The sequence below is a fragment of the Falco naumanni genome, chromosome 13 (genome assembly GCF_017639655.2).
Source record: "Falco naumanni isolate bFalNau1 chromosome 13, bFalNau1.pat, whole genome shotgun sequence".
Lineage (NCBI taxonomy): Eukaryota > Metazoa > Chordata > Aves > Falconiformes > Falconidae > Falco > Falco naumanni.
This window is the reverse complement of record NC_054066.1, coordinates 8,005,688-8,023,165: the sequence shown is the minus strand read 5'-3', so window position 1 is coordinate 8,023,165 and position 17,478 is coordinate 8,005,688. Positions and strand designations below refer to the sequence as shown.

Genomic DNA, 17,478 nt, shown 5'->3' with positions numbered 1-17,478 from the left:
ATAAACTGCACCTTTTCATTAGTCCCTGGCAAGGAAGATCACCACTTAAAAAGCAGTTAAGCCACCACTGCAGGATACTATTGCCTGTTTGAATGAAAAAAATAACATATTTTAGTTATTATTAAAGATATCATGAACACTACATATTTATTTCTAATTAAAACGGCTGCCAGCCAGTGCAGTAAATATTGAGATTAATCTTAACAACTGTGGATTTTAAGGTTTACTTGCAAAGATAAAATACCTGTGGAGGGGGTAGAAGTGAAAAAGAAATGTGCGCTATTGATGACAAAAAGCAACTTATGTGGTTATATTAATTCAGATAACACAGTGTATCGCCATCTTGAATTTACATTTGTAGGTTTTGCAGCTTCTCCCAGCCTTACGCTACAACTTAAAAAATTCAAAGGTATTTATTGATGTGATGTCATTTTAGACCCCTGGCATTACAGATTCCTGATGTCATGTGTTATGGGTATGTCTTCAGAGATGGGGATTTTTTAGATGCGCTTGTTTATTGCTACTGTAAAAAAGCCACCTCTGTGTGTTTTAATAGCTCAACCTTGCATCTGGGCTAATGATAAACATCTCGAAGAGCCAAAGACTGCAGCTGCCATTTCAGAGTTGCAGGATGAACTTCCTGGAGGCTGTGGAAGATCACTTCATGGCACAGCTGGTGAGTGAGCAACTTGGGAAGGCGCCCCGTGGGTCCTGTTGTTTGTGAACAGAGAAGGGCTTTGTGTATGATGCGATGGTTGGAGGCCGTCTTGGGCATAGCAATCATGACATGATAGTTTTTGATTCTCAGAGAAGTTGGGGGTCAGCAGAACTGCCACCCTGGGCTTTTGGAGGGCAGACTTTGGCCTGTTTAGAAGCCTGGCTGACAGAGTCCCTTGGTAGGCAGCCCTGAAGGGCACAGGAGCTCAGGAAGGCTGGGCATTCTTCAAGAAGCAAATCTTAAAGTCACAGGAACAGGCTGTCCCCATGTGCCAAAAGATGAGCTGGTGGGAAGACAACTAGCCTGGCTGAACAGAGAGCTTTGGCTGAAACTCAGGAAAAAGAAAGGAGAGTTTATGATCTTTGGAAGAGGGGGCCGGAAGCTCAGGAGGACTGTAAGAATGTCATGGCAGAAAATTAGGAGGGCCACAACCCAACTAGAACTTAGTCTGGCTACTGCTGTAAAAGACAATTAAAAATGTTTCCATAAATACATTAGCAGCAAAAGGAGGGGTAAGGAGAATCTCCATCCTTTACTGGATGTGGGACAAAGGTTGAGGTACTTCATGTTTTCTTTACCTCAGTCTTTAATAGTCAGACCAGGCACCCAGCCCACTGAGCTGGAAGACAGGGACGGGGAGCAGAATGAAGCTCTCATAATCCAGGGGACATGGTCAGTGACCTGCTGCACCACTTAGACACACACAGGTCTACGGGGCTGGACAGGATCCACCCGAGGGTACCAAGGGTGCTGGCAGAAGTGCTCACCAAACCCTTTATCAGCAGCCCTGGCTAAGCAGGGAGGTTCCTGTTGACTGGAAGTTGGCAAATGTGACACCCATCTACAAGAAGGGCCTGAAGGAGGATCTGGGAAACTTTTCCAGGTCTTTTTCAACCTAAAAAATTCTATGGTTCTATGATTCTAAACGCTTTATTCAGAGAGGATGTTTCTGGCTTTTGATTAGGGGGGAAAAAAAGCATGTCTGTGTATGTATGCACACATATGTTTTGGTTTGGTTTTAAGCAAGCAAGTAGTTAATTCCTGAAGGGGAGAAAATATTTTTTTTTTTTTTGAAAAAGTGGGATTTCTCTGTTATTCTACTAGTAGGCTTTTGCTCAATGATGCCAATGCTATCAACTGCTATACAAATATTCTAAAGTTCATTTTGTGAAGAAGTATCTCATTCTCACTAACATTTTGTGAAAAGGACTTTTCTGTTTATTTGAATGAAAAATGCTGCATAATGCACTCCAATAAGTAAATCTAAAATAAGTACAGTGATACATTTTATTTTGCTGAATATCGTGTTGCAATCCAAATTTTAGTGATAACACACGTGCCTGTATTACTTTGCTTAGGTTTAAAAATGTAGGTTTATTTACAGTAGAGAAAATACTTTGTTTGCCTCTTGTGTAATATACCAGCATGACCTGAAAAGATTTGCTTCCAGTAATAAAAAGATAAAAATCTATGGAGAAAGACACTGATGAAGACATGAACATATAAAAGAATTAAAGGCTGTCAATAAGGTTGTAAATTGCTGTTTTTAAGTTGCCCTAATGTTTTCTGTGATGATAAATTATTTTTTAAGTTTCTGTTATTCCAGATTATTATTATTAAGTCCAGTTCTGAAATTGACTTTTAAATATCTCCTTTTAATTACCTGTTTTTCCTGAGCAGAAAGCTTTGCTAATAGGCTCTGTATAATGTTTGTTATCAGCACTAGGAAATGAGTTAAATATTGGAAAATGATCAAGCATAGAATTTCTGTTCAAGAGATTCAGATATTTTAAAACTAATTATTTTATTTAACAGAAAATGTGGCCAATCTCTATTCCTGCAGATAGACTGTATTTATGTGGGCTTAATTCTGCAAATATTCTTGTAAATTTAATATATGTGAGAGACCAGAATAAAAATAAAACAGGACTGCTCACATAAGAAAACCTCTATGTTGCCAGCCTAAACAATCATAAGCCAACCTGATTGTTGGCACAATAAAAAGAGCATGAGGGTCTCTAATTTTAAAACTAATTAATAAGAGTTCTTTTCATTTACTTTCTAGTTATTAAACTCTAAAGTCTAGTTGCTGTCAATCTGTCCCTGCAACTATCAAATGCAGAAACTGCAATTAAAAGAACCCGCAGACCCACAATACACTCTCTACATTCCAGAGCTGCTAATAATATAGTATTGAGGGAGGTGGATACCCTCGAGATCGCTCAAGTTACTCTGCAATATCAACTACCATTCATGGGTACTCAGCAGGGTCCTCTCCTGGCAAGACTGCTTGTTTCTCTGGGAGAGAGCAGAGGAAGCAGCTCATTTTAAACAGCAAATTACAAAAGCAAAAGTCAATGATGAAATTGTAAAGAAAAGGACGTACTTAGAAAAAAACCCGACAAACCACTAGGCAGCATTCACTTCCATGCCATTTTGTTGTTATGCATTAGAACAGTTATCCTAGCAAGTGCTGCATCATTTGGTATGCAGAGCATTTGAAGATGCAAAGATAATTAAGGAAAGGGGACAAAAACCACACCACACAGACTTATCTACACATTGTATGTAGCTTTGTTTTTTGATTTTTTTTTTCCTTTTTTCATTTTTATACTGTGTTTAAGAAAAATATGCTGTGTTACCATAACAAACTAAAATATTCTCTCAACCTTTTAAGAGTTTAGGTTTTGTTTTCACTTCTTTTGGTTCCAGGTAGGTTTTATTTGTTCTTGTTCTTTATAAAACCTTTTCTCGACATTAATGGCTTCAGGAAGAAGTAGTAAGGGAGAATCATGAGCACAAAAGAGCTGACAGTTGTGTATGTTGTCACTTTCTCTTGTGCCACTCATAGGTGGATAAGGGTACAGAAGAAATAGGGCATAATGTTTTATAGAATACAGTCAGAGAGGAATTCCAGCTGGCGTTCAGCAAAAGGGAGCATTTTCCTCATGTAGAATCACTGCTTAAGTTTCAACCATACATAGCTATGGAGTAATGGGGTCATTTTTTTCCCACTACTCCAGTAAGATACTCAGTAAGCTAATGATTTTACAAGACAGACGGTTTACAGCTTCAAGTTGCTGCACATTCCTCAATCCATAACTAATGAGCAGCTCTAAAGGTTTTCTGTAAATCAATCTCATTAGAACTTACAGTTTGCATAAGATTGTGTTACCCTATCTGTGGACACAACGATTTTTTTTTATTTTTTTTTTCAGTAACCTTCAACAGCCCATTGCTGCTGGGTTTTTTAAAATCTCTTAAATTTCTATGGGTAGGTTAGATAAAATCCCTGTCTTGAAGGTTCTGACAGCTCGCCTGAAAAACACACTGCCCACTTCTACACAGGCACACATGCATTGTGTCAAGTCCTAGATATTCCCTTGAAGAAGACGGTTAACATCCGAGAAGGCAGGACAAGCTGACAAATGGAATTCAGTCTCTGTCACCTGTAGCACTAAAACTCTGCCCCGCTTTGAAGGTGGATTATGTTTTACACCTGTAAGAGCGTAAGTCAGTCGAATGGCAACTGTTATTTGGACCCACAGGTAATTCTTCATAATAAGCTGAAATCTCTCCTGTATGAAAAAATAGCAAAGGCAAAAACCTCTATGGATTGAGTGACAGGACTTTTGTCACATATCTGCGGTCTAGAGACAGGAAATCGAGAACTACGCTTGCTAACCAATCAAGTTCTACCTTACTTTATTACTGGTGATGCCAGTATGTTTGTACCATGTTTTCTCCAGGATTTGTAAGAAAAAGGTCAGTTCTATCATTACCAATTACTGCAACAAGATCATTTTAGGCAAAACAGTTACAGGCAAGCAGAGGTTCAAATCCTGTCAATAAATACATAGACTCTGAAAAAGCATTGTATTGGTTGTTACAAAAGAGCAATGTGGCTGGAGGGCTGTTAGTATGGGAGTGTTGAATCATCCCATTCCAACTGCTCTTGCCTGGTGGCATTCTGTTTGTTTCCATTCTGGACAATGACTTCTTCCTCCTCCTCTTCTTCCTCCTCCTCCTCCTCTTCACTTTCATCTGATTCAGCACTGGTTGTGTCTTCCTCTTCATCTTCTATGTCTTCTTCCTCGCTCTCCTCTTCTGTCTGGTGAGGCTTTTCATATTTCTACAGTACATTTAAAGAAATGAAAGAGAGCCAGTAGAAGAAAAGTGCCGCCTTGCTGGACAGTGGCTGTGAGAATGTGAGCATTTATTCCACATTTAGAAAAGCTAACATGCTGGGAAAATCTGCTTTCCATCATGTAACTGTTAAGCATCAAATACGATATAATTCAGCAGCAAATATTTAAAAAAATACTGTAACAAGAATGGAATGTCAATAAGCAATAGCTTTGTTAGTCCAGCTGCCAGAATCTAACCTTTCAATGCCAGTTTCTTTAAACTGCTGATCATTTCCCCTAATTGTAGCGTATTAGTGCTTACATTAAAAAGTTAAAACCAAAGTAACTCGTATCATCTTGGGTACCTAGGATCCAAATACAGTGCTATACCAAATAATTTCTTCACTATCCTATTTAGTAATTATATATGACAACAAATATTAAGTACTTAATTATGTATTATCATGGTGTAAGGAGCTGAAAACTGAGATGGAGTCCTGAATGTACATACATTCAACTGTTCTGTGAAACCTAAAAAAGTTTACTCTGAAAGGGGCTTAAAACTCACTGCTGAGCAAGCTACCAGCCCAGACACTAACTCCTAGTAGTATCACGATATAAAACTATGCTTCAGTTATGTACCTCCATGGGGTTGACGGTAATAGTCAGAGCAGAATCATCCCAATCCATTTCATTTTCTTTACTTCCTTCGTTGTCTGCAGAGCTGTGCTGATGAGCTGTCCGAATTCGATAGACCCCCAAGGTTATGATGAAAACAAGTATGCTCACACAGATTATGATAACGACAGTAGCCACACTTGGAACAACTGGAACAAAAGGTGGAAAAGGGAATGGGCTTATGTTTGTGGAAGATATTCCCTACAAAACACTAAATACATCATCTAGTTTTTCCTCTCAGCACCTCTTCCTTTGGATTGAGAATCAGCCATCTGCCCTGTGCCTGGGACTACAGAAAGTATTTCCAAGCGCCCACCGACTAAGGCAGAGCATACACAAATGGTGTTTACAGTATCTTATAATGAATATTATAAATCATAACCAAAAAGTGACTATGCCTCCCAATTGTTCTTGAAGCCAATTTATTACAGACGACAAGTAGTCAATCAGTGCAGAATCAATTAGTTTCAGAACAAGTGTTTTTGCAATAAGGTTCAGTTGTCTTGCATATTGTCCCCTTCTGATTACAGCTGAGGTATTAAACTCACTAGTGAGATAAAGTATGTCCCAAAGCTTGTATTTCTAAAGTTTTCAAACACTAGTACTGTGATTTAAATCTCAATCTCCAAGAAATAAAATAACACGTTGCAACTCTATTTGCTTGTGTTACAATCTTCCTGGGAGAGACTCGAGGATTCAAGACATTTTTCCTCACTGTTCTGTTGCACTCTGAGAAGCCTCTGTCTGCACCTAGTCACAGGAAGAAATCTTACAGTCCCAGCTCCATGATTAGGTCAGAGGCGAAGTGCTGCCACATTCCATGTACCTTTGTTACCTAGATACAGCAATTCCGGGAGCTACAGTACTTCTGTAGCCCATTTTATCACCTTGCCCTGTCTGTAAGAATGGAACTCTGAAATCAAAACAATATTAAAGTAACGAAGAAAGAACCAGCTTGCAATAGTTCATTATGCATAAATTCAGTATAATATTAGTAAAAATGGTCTGTACAAGTGTACAGAAAAATACAGTAAGCGTAACTGTATATAACTACTTATAATTACCTACACTTTTCATCAGTTTTGCTTCTTTTTGTATGTATCATTCAGCTAAAAGGATTTCAGAAACCAGCATTTAAACAGATTCTTTGCTCTGGGTTTAACTTCATTGAAAAGGCTTCAGATTTGGATATATATTTTAATTCATATAGTCAAAAATTGCAATTTAAATTCTCTATTTAATATATACTAACACCCTCGCATATGGTTAGGTGGACCTATCTTCTCCCCAGAGAGCTCCAGACTGAGGCTTGGAGAGCAGCTAAGAAATTTAAAAACTAATACAAACATTTCTTCCTTTTGCTTAGAAACGGGTGGGCAGAAATCAATATACCATGGGAATACAGACGTACAAAGACAAAATGAGCATAAATATTATACTTCACACCATTCAGTACTAGAAACAAGACATTTTCTTAACTATGTGGATCATAACCTTTAAAGAGGACTCCTTTAAAGTATCTCTTTGGAAAGAAAGAAGAGATTTCAATGTCACCTTCTTTCCTATCTGTGCATGATCTCTGCAAGGTTTCAGAAGCTGGAACTGTGAACTTCAGTGCTCCATTTGTTGACCAGGCTGAGTCACAAGGGCAATACTGACATACCAGAATCATTATGATTAGTCTCGGTAAAGTTGTCACATACCTGAGTTGTGAACAGCACTTATGCTTCCCTCTGGGTGCTGGACAGACTGGAGAAATTGTGGTTGTACTATTATATGATTTACATGGTCCATGAAGTTGGAGCTGTGTAGAATATTAACCTGGCACAAGAGAAAAATAAGAGCTCAGATAGTAAAGAACACTCGATATTCCAAACCTGTTGTCTCCATACATTATGTTGAACTATGAAGTTCATCAGCAGATAGGAACACTATTATATAGATCTTAAAGGCCAGTGAAAAATACATAGGTTAATATATTTCTCATTTCTAGCACTAAAAATGCATTTTAACATTTCTAGCTGTAAACTATGAAGTGGAACAGAAAACAGTTTTTTTTATTTACTTGTCTGGATAAGTAGTGACTTTTTTTTCTCTATACCAATCAACTTTTAGGTGTTCCCTGAAAGTCAGTAAAAGATTTGCCACTCTGAACATTGACAGAGCATGTATCAAACTCATTGAGTTTATACTTAAACAGGAAGACAGAATTAAAATAAATTTCAGTTTTTCTTGTGACACTCCTTTCAGAGTGACTTTTTTTGAGGAATATCGTATCAGTTCTCTGTCCTACCAATAGTTATAAGCAAAAACTCTGAAGTCATCATCAGGACTGCAGAATGCTAAAGTGAAAAGGATTTTCAATACGACATAGACATGTAAAAATTTTCAGAGCCAATAATTAAGGTTTGAGCCTATTGCTAACAAGCTCCTTCCCTTTCCTGCAGTTATTCGGTACCTAGGTTCTAGGCTGGATAAGTTGGTTCTTCAGAAGAGGCCCATGATTCCTGCTGAGGTGCATCAGCAGTAATGCTCAGTCACTGGGTCATTGTGCTGCACTGGAGTCAGTACCAGCACACAGAATAAGCTCCAGAGAGCTGTCTGAACACTCCTGGGGGAACTGACCATGGCTGGGGAGCGGAACCAATGTGTCTGTTACCCGTATGCTGATTTTCCTCCTCAAAGAAATGTGAAACCATGTAAATTACCAGGAATGATCTCCATCTGATGAAGAACAAATTATAAAACTTACTGTAAGGGATTAGTGCTTGGAAAAGCTGAAAAGCCTACTGCTGCAGGAAAGAAAAGTATGTCAGGCTAAGTGAAGAATAACTAATCTAAGGAAAATAAAGAGGCTGTAATGATTTACTTTCTAGCTGGTGTATAAATCTTCATAAAGACACGTAGGAGATTTTACATCATGGAAAAACAATGATGATAACCTTAGCCCTCATCCTGTTTGAACAGCAGTAATTCTCTGTGTTAGCAAAGTTCAAGAGAAGGGTCATCTCATTATATACACAGCAGAATAGAGACACCCACATTGAGAAATATCCACAGGAGAACTCAACTTCCTATTCAAATGTAACTTAGAATTTTTCCTCTATTTGGTTAGTTACCAGAGTGTGTCAATCATTTTACATATTTTAAAGAAAACTCAGTGTTGCTGAATGTAAGGCTAGTGCTTAGCCTCAGCATTGGAAAAGACAACTTGACTAAATGATTGCTTACCTCCAAGTTAAATTCATTGCTAGTGTAACGTCCATTGAGCTCTGAGCACTTGACTCTGAACTTTCTGTCAAAGGTGACAGAAGTGTACCAGTTACGATATCGAATCTGCCGAAGTACCTGTTCGTAGTTGTACATGCTGTCCACACCTGAAATGGTGGTAGAGCAGTAATAATCTCAAGGACATGATACGCAGCAAATGCTCCATGCAGTACAGGAGAAATCACATGTTCACAGAAAATACAAAATTTGGCAGAATGGTCTGAAAATGGCAGTGCATCAAATATTCCCTATTCTCTGTCAAGCCTCTGGCTGACGCTACATTATGTGAGAATATTTTTTGGAAATTAGTGTAGGTCCTTAATGGAAAGTACCAAATACAACAGCAAAGATTTAGAATAAATTGTTTAGTAATCAAAAATTGGCCAGTGAGTTACCAGCACTGTGCAGGAACACTGAGGAATCCCCTCATTCCCACATTCCACTGTGATGGTCCACAAGAACCCCTGCATTTAAAGAAAAATAAAAAGCAGTGTTCCTATTTTCCTTATTTGAGGAGCAGCAGGAGGGCTGCTGAGATCAGGACAAAGCTGTGCTGTATTCCAACAGATAAACACAGCACACCCAGAGATAAGAAGTGACTATGCCTTTTGAGACTCAGTCTCCCCTAGAATATTTTAAAACTAGTACATCACAGATTTCTGCCTAATTTCTTTCAAATTAGTCCTTTCATTCCCATAATGTAATTGTTGGTGGGAGGAAATAAAGGAAAGCAAAGTCCATGAACATACCATAGATTGAATATCCTGCCGTGGAATTTGTGGCATCTAGATGTTTTCCTTGAAGCTCCACATGATCTAGTTCTAAACACTCTTGTTCAGGATCTAGTTCTGCTCCAATGACCAAAATATCACAGAAATCCAAGGTGTGGAGCATTTCCTCTAATACCACTGGCTTATTGGCTGTGAACACATGGCATACACCATGAAAAAAAGAAGAAAGGAACTAAGATAAATGACTGTAGAACAGCTCAGTGATTTTATGTGCTTTGCATCAGGGCTTTCAATTTTTGCAAAGATGGCCAAGTTGTTTTTTGCTGATATTAAATACAGCATACTTCAAGCAAATCAAAAGAGAAGAATCTTGCCTGTTCAGTTGTTATGATGATGAAGACCTACAAATACCTAGTGAGATAGATAGAAAATATATTGCTTTGTAATAAAAAGCATTCAAGAACAGTACTGGAAGTCAAAAATTGAAATTTTATCCTGGAAATAAATTCATATAAAAAAATCTGGGTTTCAATGCTGTATTGATACCAGGTTGGTATCACACGTTCTTTCTTTTCTCAAGAAAAAAACAGACTGGAAAAATACATGTCAAACATATCTATGCTTGGACGATTGTCTCAGTTACTCTATGGCCCATAAAGGATTTGCATTACCAAGATCATGGCCATGTACTCAAGAACCTGGTATTACATAAATGGCAAGATCCTGTGTTGTGTGACTGGGAGAAACTGAGTTGTTAACTGACTACCCTTCAATATGTACGTTTAAAACCCCAATAATTCTGTCACTGGGAAAAGAGAGCACATTAATTTAATGTTTTAATTCTCTGGTCAACTTAGCATAGAGTGTCTGGCAAGACTGCTTAACCAGCTCCCTGAGAGTACCATAGACACAGAGACTCCAATCCTGCAACTTAGCGCTCACTCTTTGAATTTCATTTTAGAGGGCGTATGGGGAAGGCAGGCACAGAGAGAAAAGTCTCATGACCTAGATTCCCAACTCCTGGTCCAGTGAATTTGGGTATCTAAACTCTAGGTATAGCTCTGATTTACCAAAACATGCAGACCCAACTCAGATTTGCAGGATAGGCAAATCTGAACACTTCGCTCACCAGCTAAGACCGATGAGTTGGACTCTTTCATGGGAAGCCACGAGAGACCGGCTAGAGCTCGCCTGCAGAGCCTGGGAAAGCCTGACCTGGTCAGCTTTGCTGCTCTGGCTCTCAGTGTTGGGCAAACAGGGGAGGCAGCAGCAGCAATTTTAGCCGTTGGCAGGATCCCACTGATTTCTCTGCTGAGGCAGGGCTGGCAGCAACACGTCGGCATTCCAGGTGCCCTCTGCATGGTAAATAAGGCCTCAGAGCCGTAGTCATGCTGGTAGCAACTGCCTGATCTGCTTTTGATGAGAGACAGACCTAACCCGTCCTGTGACTGGACAACACACAGTGACTAAACCAGCCCCCTCAGCCTTGCCACGTGCATCTCTGCTACAGTCATGATGGTAAATTCCAAGTAAGTGGAAAAATGGCTATCGGTAGATATAGGTCAAGATTTAAGGCTGTCTTTGCTTAGATATTATCTGGGCTGACAGAAACGATGATTCAAGCTTGTAATGAAGAAATTGAGACTTAGAATTCCATAACTTTGTGCAAAACACAATTATTCCCAAAGCCAATTACTATCTATCCATTTAACCACTCCTAGTGGAAATAAACAAGAGATGGCACATTAGGAGATGCCTGACTTTCAAGGAATTAAACAGTAGTGTAAGGATTGCTGCTGTTTTCAAGGAGAGACTCTGGCTCTTTAGGCTATAAGATGTTACAACAGTAATTATGTCAATAATTGTATTGGGAAAAAATGGGATAGTTTAAATTTATGAACTAAACTGTATGGCAGTAGTTCCTAATTCACTGTGTGGTTTTTAAGATGTCATAACATCTAGGGACACGGAGTATCACACATGCATCGTGTCATGGATAATGATCACTCTTTTCTATGCAAGATATTTTTTTTTTCATACTGTAATTGTATGCAGCTGATATTATGATATAATACACCTTCCAGCCTTCAGAGGACAGATGCCGTTTCAGGCAAGTGATGACCAGGATTATTACAGAGTATGGCTTCAGGGAGTCCATGCCCCTACACATGCACATCATTAGTGATTTTATCTTTCCAAGAGATGTGCATCTAGTCGCTGCTTATTCTAGCCCAACAAATATTGTTTAGAATGATTCCCCAGGTTACTAGGCTTTTTATTTAACTTGCAAGCAAACATCCAAAAAGAAAGATTCCTTTATAGCAAATTATTTTAAACTGTATCTATGTTTCTGAACATTCATCTAGTGTCAAATACTGATACAGACACTGTTCAGCATTAAACTGTCACCATAATTGAAAAGAATCTTTGCAAATTATTACATTATATGTATGGGAAACCGAGGCACAAGATTACTTTCTAAAGTATCACCCACAAATCAGTAGCAGAGCTGGAAACATAAGAACAGCCTAAACCTCCAACCATTAGTCAATTGCTACTTTCCACAGTACAATTGTTAGTACAATTAACAAAATACTGTTACAAATAGAGAGATTCTAATGAAAATACATTATTCAACAGAATATTTAAAGAGTGCAAAGGAATTATTCTGAGGTAGGAAAGACACTAAATGGAAATGCCACTTTTTTGGGAGCACATACTGATCTACCACTATTCAACATGTTTTTTCAATGTGTTTAACTGAATGTCTTCACTACATTATTACTGCTGTCTGACATTGCCTAAATTAACCTGGGTGAAGCGATTTCTTTGTGTTACTTGTTTGCACTATCCTTCAAAAAAACGTGAAAGGTCATGTTACAGACTAAGTAATAATATTTAAAAGAAATGCACAAACCTCTGTCATGTTCTTTTAAGTCCACCGGATGCTCCCTTTTAGTGACTGTGCTGACAATCCTGATGTCGGGTAACAAAACAACACCTCTATCACTTTCAAACTGTGCAGCTGGTCTAGCAAAGTGGTCCATCCCACTTATTGTAATCTTGGGCTCATTGGCCTGAAACACCATTACATACGCATCTATATCTGGGATACTAATGCAGACATCTTCACCAAAACATCTGAAAAATATATTATTCATTAACTGCATGTAACACATTACACATCAGAGGTGCATGACACTTGCACTGCCCAAAGCCCACCTGATGGGTCTCATCTTTTGTATTGTCTATTCCATACTGTGACACTGCCACACGTAAGGACATGCATCTGCAGCACTATGTACGTAGGCCAGCAGTGACAGTATTAGCTGTGTTCCTGCCACCCCCTCCCACATTCACAACTACTGAAATTATGTAGGGACGGCTTAGCAAACAGATTTGTGACAAGCTCAGTCTTTAGGAAGGTCACTATGAGATTAATATTTGGATGTTTAATTGACATTTAACAAAGTGGTGAATGGTTAAAAAACCTAAAATTAATTGAATGGTAACAACTGGCTTTTGTAAACCTGACATTAAATTCTCAAAATGGTACTTATCAAATATAATATAGTTATGTTATGTGGGAACAACAGGGTTTAAATACCCATTTCAATTGCAGCCATCACAAAGTCATTCTGGCACCCCTCCCAGTATTTACTGGGGACAAAAGGGGCCTATATTAGCATTTTCATCTGAATCATCACTGTGCTTTGGAAATTAATTTCCTGACAAACTCTACCTTACCTCATCTTGGCACAAGGCTTTGGTCAGCCTGGGAGTGTGCAGACTGGACTGCTTCCAGTGAAACTACATCAGAAGATGCTCTCCCGACACAGCGTGTGAGCCCACAGCACTAGCCTAAGCCTAGTACTGAGTAAGAACAGTAGACGAATGTTTGTAGAACTGATGCTATTTTCACTCTAAAGATCTGCTTTCGCTGCACTGTGTAAGAGACATACCCTAGGGGAGCTCAGGAGTGGCAGACGGTTCTTTGACTATGCAGAACTGTAAACATTATTCTGCAGGTTCTCTATCGTTGCATGAAAATGGAAGGACCCAGATTTCTGTTTAACACCCAACACCAGTACTGCAGTGGTGGCAGCCATATAAGGATACAGTCAAAGACTATTTCAAGCATAGCTACAAATACTGTTCTTGCAGATATGGCATCTGTTAGATGTAACAGGCCTACTATAAAAAGTCATGGCTTTAGCTATCCCAGAAGAAACTAAAACTTTTTAAAATTAACAGTAAAATAAGAATGCAATAAATGCAAGTACTGTTCAGTCCAGACTGTATACTTCAAACTAGAAACAGAAAGCAAGTAAATTACATTAGCAAGAAAAGTTTCTTAAAAGGACAACATCAAAAGAAAACCACAATGTAAATCAGCATGAAAGTAAATTAAATTCATCCTTTATGCTCAATTATATAACAGTATGATTTAGTGGTATAATTTAGCCAAAATTCTTCTTTTTACATGTCCAAAGAAAAAAGTATTCATTAAAGATATTCCTAATCTAATCAGTTCAGCTGAAGTATAACTTACTGGACTTTAGATGAGACTGTGAGACGTCGTACGCCTGCAGTAGGAAACTGTCTAGAGTTGATGTATGAGACCTTTCGGAGAGCTTGATTTATATTCTCAATGTCATCTCCTTCCATGACAAGGACTGACTGGGAAGGGTTGAAGTGATACTAGAGGAAATGCATATAATTAGTATTTCAGGTAGCAGGTACGGAGTAAAAAATAAGATATTTTTAAGGAATGTTGCACAGACCTAAATTTAAATTCTAATCATTTAAGAAAAAAAAAAAAATTCTTAGCAGTTTCTTTTTGCTAAACCCACATGATGTTTTCTAAAACATATACTTGTATCAGTCACCTATTTCATATTCTGAATAACTACTGTTATAATTAATTTTATAGTAAACCAATTCCGATTTGCCTAGCCTTACCAACTTTGCTGATACTATTTCTGCAGCTGTGGACTTAACAAACCTTAACTTAGTCATCATTACTGTTACTATGTAATTTTTTTAGGTTAAACACATCCTCCATATAAAAATACTGGCTTAAACCAGACTTTCTGGTTGTTTTTTACCCTGGGCTGTCTTTCTGAGATATATTTCAACATGAATGAACAAAACAATTACAACATTTGCCTCCTATGTCTTCATTAACATCAGACACAATAAAGGGGATTCACCTTGCTCTGCCTCATGATCAATAAGGGTGTCATGATTTAAGATGGAGCTGCTACTTGTACAAAGCCAGCTGCCCATTTGAGCCAACAAACCTTTCAAAGTCAATGGCTATTCTTGTAGCCCTGATCCTTCCCTAGTCCATTGCATTGAACACGTAAGTCTTGCTGACCATGGAACTTTGCTACTATATTCACATAACAAATGATTGATTTTATCTTCATCATAATTCATCCTGTTTCCATTTTTTTGTCAGTTATTTTGTTCAGCAAACCATCTGCATTGCAGAGAAAACCAGATTAACCCCCTTGATTTTGTACCTTACTGTTGTCAGCACAAACCACAAAGAAACGCACCCTTCTCTCACATGCAATCCCTTCCCAAAGTTGGACACCGATTATACAAACATGTTCTATTATATACAGGCAATAGTTGTCTATACTTTTTTTATAATGAGAAGGGTTAAAAAGCAAAAGAGCAAACAGACTGTGAAGAACAAAATGAAGCACAGGGTCCTCTGTTGAACAGAACACAGAGGACTGGGTTTGAAGCTTGTGCAGGAAGGTCATAACACACCAAAAGGTATTTTTTAACAGAGAAAGAGGAGGACTAACGTGAGTCATAGCCTGCATACACTTATTTTTCCTTTCTGTAAGCTAGCAGTAGTAGAGAATAAAATTAGCAAACAGAGACTCTAGTTGGCCAGTTAATAGCTCAGCTGCCAGAACAGCTGGAATGCTGCCAAAGGGACTGGAGAAAGCCTTAGTCTGAGCCATTTTTGTCTTTCTTATTAAAAAAAGAGCTAAAAATAGTGACGATTTAGACAGTGTTTCTGAGAGCTGTTACAGATATCTGAAAATTAGGCTGAAGACAAAAAAAGTCCAACACTACCGTGACAGACGCTATTACAGCTGCATCGCTCTTTTAGGTGACTAAAGGATGAAGCTTCATGAGTCCAAAATGCCCAGCAGAAACACCTTCCAACATCAGTTTGCCAACACTGAATCTGTGAAGTGCCGTGTAAATAGCCACACAGAACCTATTCATCTGTGCAGCTGTCACACATGCTTGTCTGAGATCAGGTATGTTTATTTTTGACACCTGAAACCTTTTCTCCTTGTTAATCTCCTGTTCAAAGTCAGGTGCCAACTGTTCCGCTTTCACCTGAGCTTCTTTCTGTCAGCCCCAGTAGGGAACTCTACCACAACCTCTCTCCGACTGCTCCTTTCATTTTTGCCTCCTGCTGTTGCACTGACTGTTGAGCTTGCTGAGGAAGTAAAAATGAAAACAGCAACTTTAAAAAAACTTTATGTCTCATCTGTATTTCGGAAAACAAAAATGTTCTGAAGTTTGGTGAAAGAAAGAAAAGGCAGAAAACAATCCCTCATCTTAATTTTCCCCACTGAATTGCCAGTATAGTAAGGAAGACAATCACCCACACTGGAGCAGCAGCAGGTGGTATAATGGATTTTTCCAAGGCTGTGAAACAAGACTTCTTCAATATTGTCAAGTTTCAGAGTGTAACAATAGGGGTGGAATTACTGTGCTTTTAAGTACCACGGACTAAGCGTACACTGCTCTAATTCATGTAAAATCCCAGCAAAGAACTTACTGGTAGACATACACTTGCGTTCCAGAAAACCCTGCCTGCTCTTTGGATGCATAGTCTTTTAAAAATAGCTTTTACTCTTGTGTGTGTCATTTTGCTGGGAGAAGCAACAATGTGAAATTCTTAATGATATCCTTGGCAGAATGAAGAAAAAACATTTCTTTGGGGTGTTTTGCTCATAGGTAAAAGCTAGAGCTAGCAAAATTCCTCCTTACCTTTGCACTTCTAATTTTCATTTTTACCCTTGTTTTCAGAAAACATATTGGTTATACTACACCACTGCAACTTATCACCTAGACAGACATTTGAGTGTATTTCAGGTCAGTTTCCTATCTTTACAATGAGAAGATTTAGCTAATAAAATGTAGTACATGGCGTTTCCACTGCATACGCCAGGTAAGTGTTACAGCACCATCCTCCACCACGCTGAAAACCTACACGCTAAAGAAGCACCTGTGCAGTTTTACAGGGTGCATAGTCTGCAGCCAAAGTATCTCCCAGCCTGAATTTGAAGCTCAGCTCCTCTGGAAGATGGTATTGCAATTTCTGTGCTGGGAAACAGCTTAACAGTTGTGCTTACGCATTAGGCAGACGAACACCACTTATCTAGTAACGGTATCAGTAAAGGGAAACTGACAACAGATCTCATGTAAGCATCATAGAATTTACAGAAATGATCCTACACATGTATCCAAAAGAACAGAATTTGTCTTAATGAATGCAAAGCAGTCTGGCCACTATGCCAATTGAAACTGGATTTCCCTCTGTCTGCTGTTCTTCAGTCTTAGAAAAAGTGTTACAATATCAGTAAAGATAGTCATATGCATAAAGAAGATGGATAATGATTTATATGCAAATATAAAATTTAATTTCTTTAATTTAGTGGGGTTTCTTATTGTCCAATTTTCACATCCCATAATGTTTTCCTCTTGGAATACACTTTGAATTTTTCAATAGTATTGCACTGGAACTTCTGGCATTACCTCTAGATGAAAGATACTGCACTTACGCTTTCCATTGCTTTAAAGCTACTTGAGATCAAAATTCAGTAATTCTTTGGAATCATCTCTATTTCTGTAAAACTGCCAAAATAAGCATGAGAACACAACCTGGCAATTCTTAAGGATTCTGAAATAC

At 38.4% G+C, this 17,478-nt stretch overlaps 1 protein-coding gene across 1 annotated transcript in view; it reads right to left on the bottom strand.

Annotated features, from left to right (window-relative positions):
- Window positions 1–3,934: 3,934 nt before the first annotated feature.
- CLSTN2 (calsyntenin 2) overlaps window positions 3,935–17,478 on the bottom strand; it is a 228,505-nt gene continuing 214,961 nt past the window's right edge. Inside the window, exons 10-16 of the mRNA XM_040613809.1 lie at window positions 14,077–14,225; window positions 12,442–12,665; window positions 9,543–9,713; window positions 8,755–8,900; window positions 7,227–7,344; window positions 5,488–5,672; window positions 3,935–4,850 (exon numbers count right to left, since the gene is read on the bottom strand). Of these exons, the coding sequence (XP_040469743.1) occupies window positions 4,635–4,850; window positions 5,488–5,672; window positions 7,227–7,344; window positions 8,755–8,900; window positions 9,543–9,713; window positions 12,442–12,665; window positions 14,077–14,225 (1,209 nt within the window). The 3' untranslated portion in view covers window positions 3,935–4,634. The remainder of the gene's footprint in view (window positions 4,851–5,487; window positions 5,673–7,226; window positions 7,345–8,754; window positions 8,901–9,542; window positions 9,714–12,441; window positions 12,666–14,076; window positions 14,226–17,478) is intronic.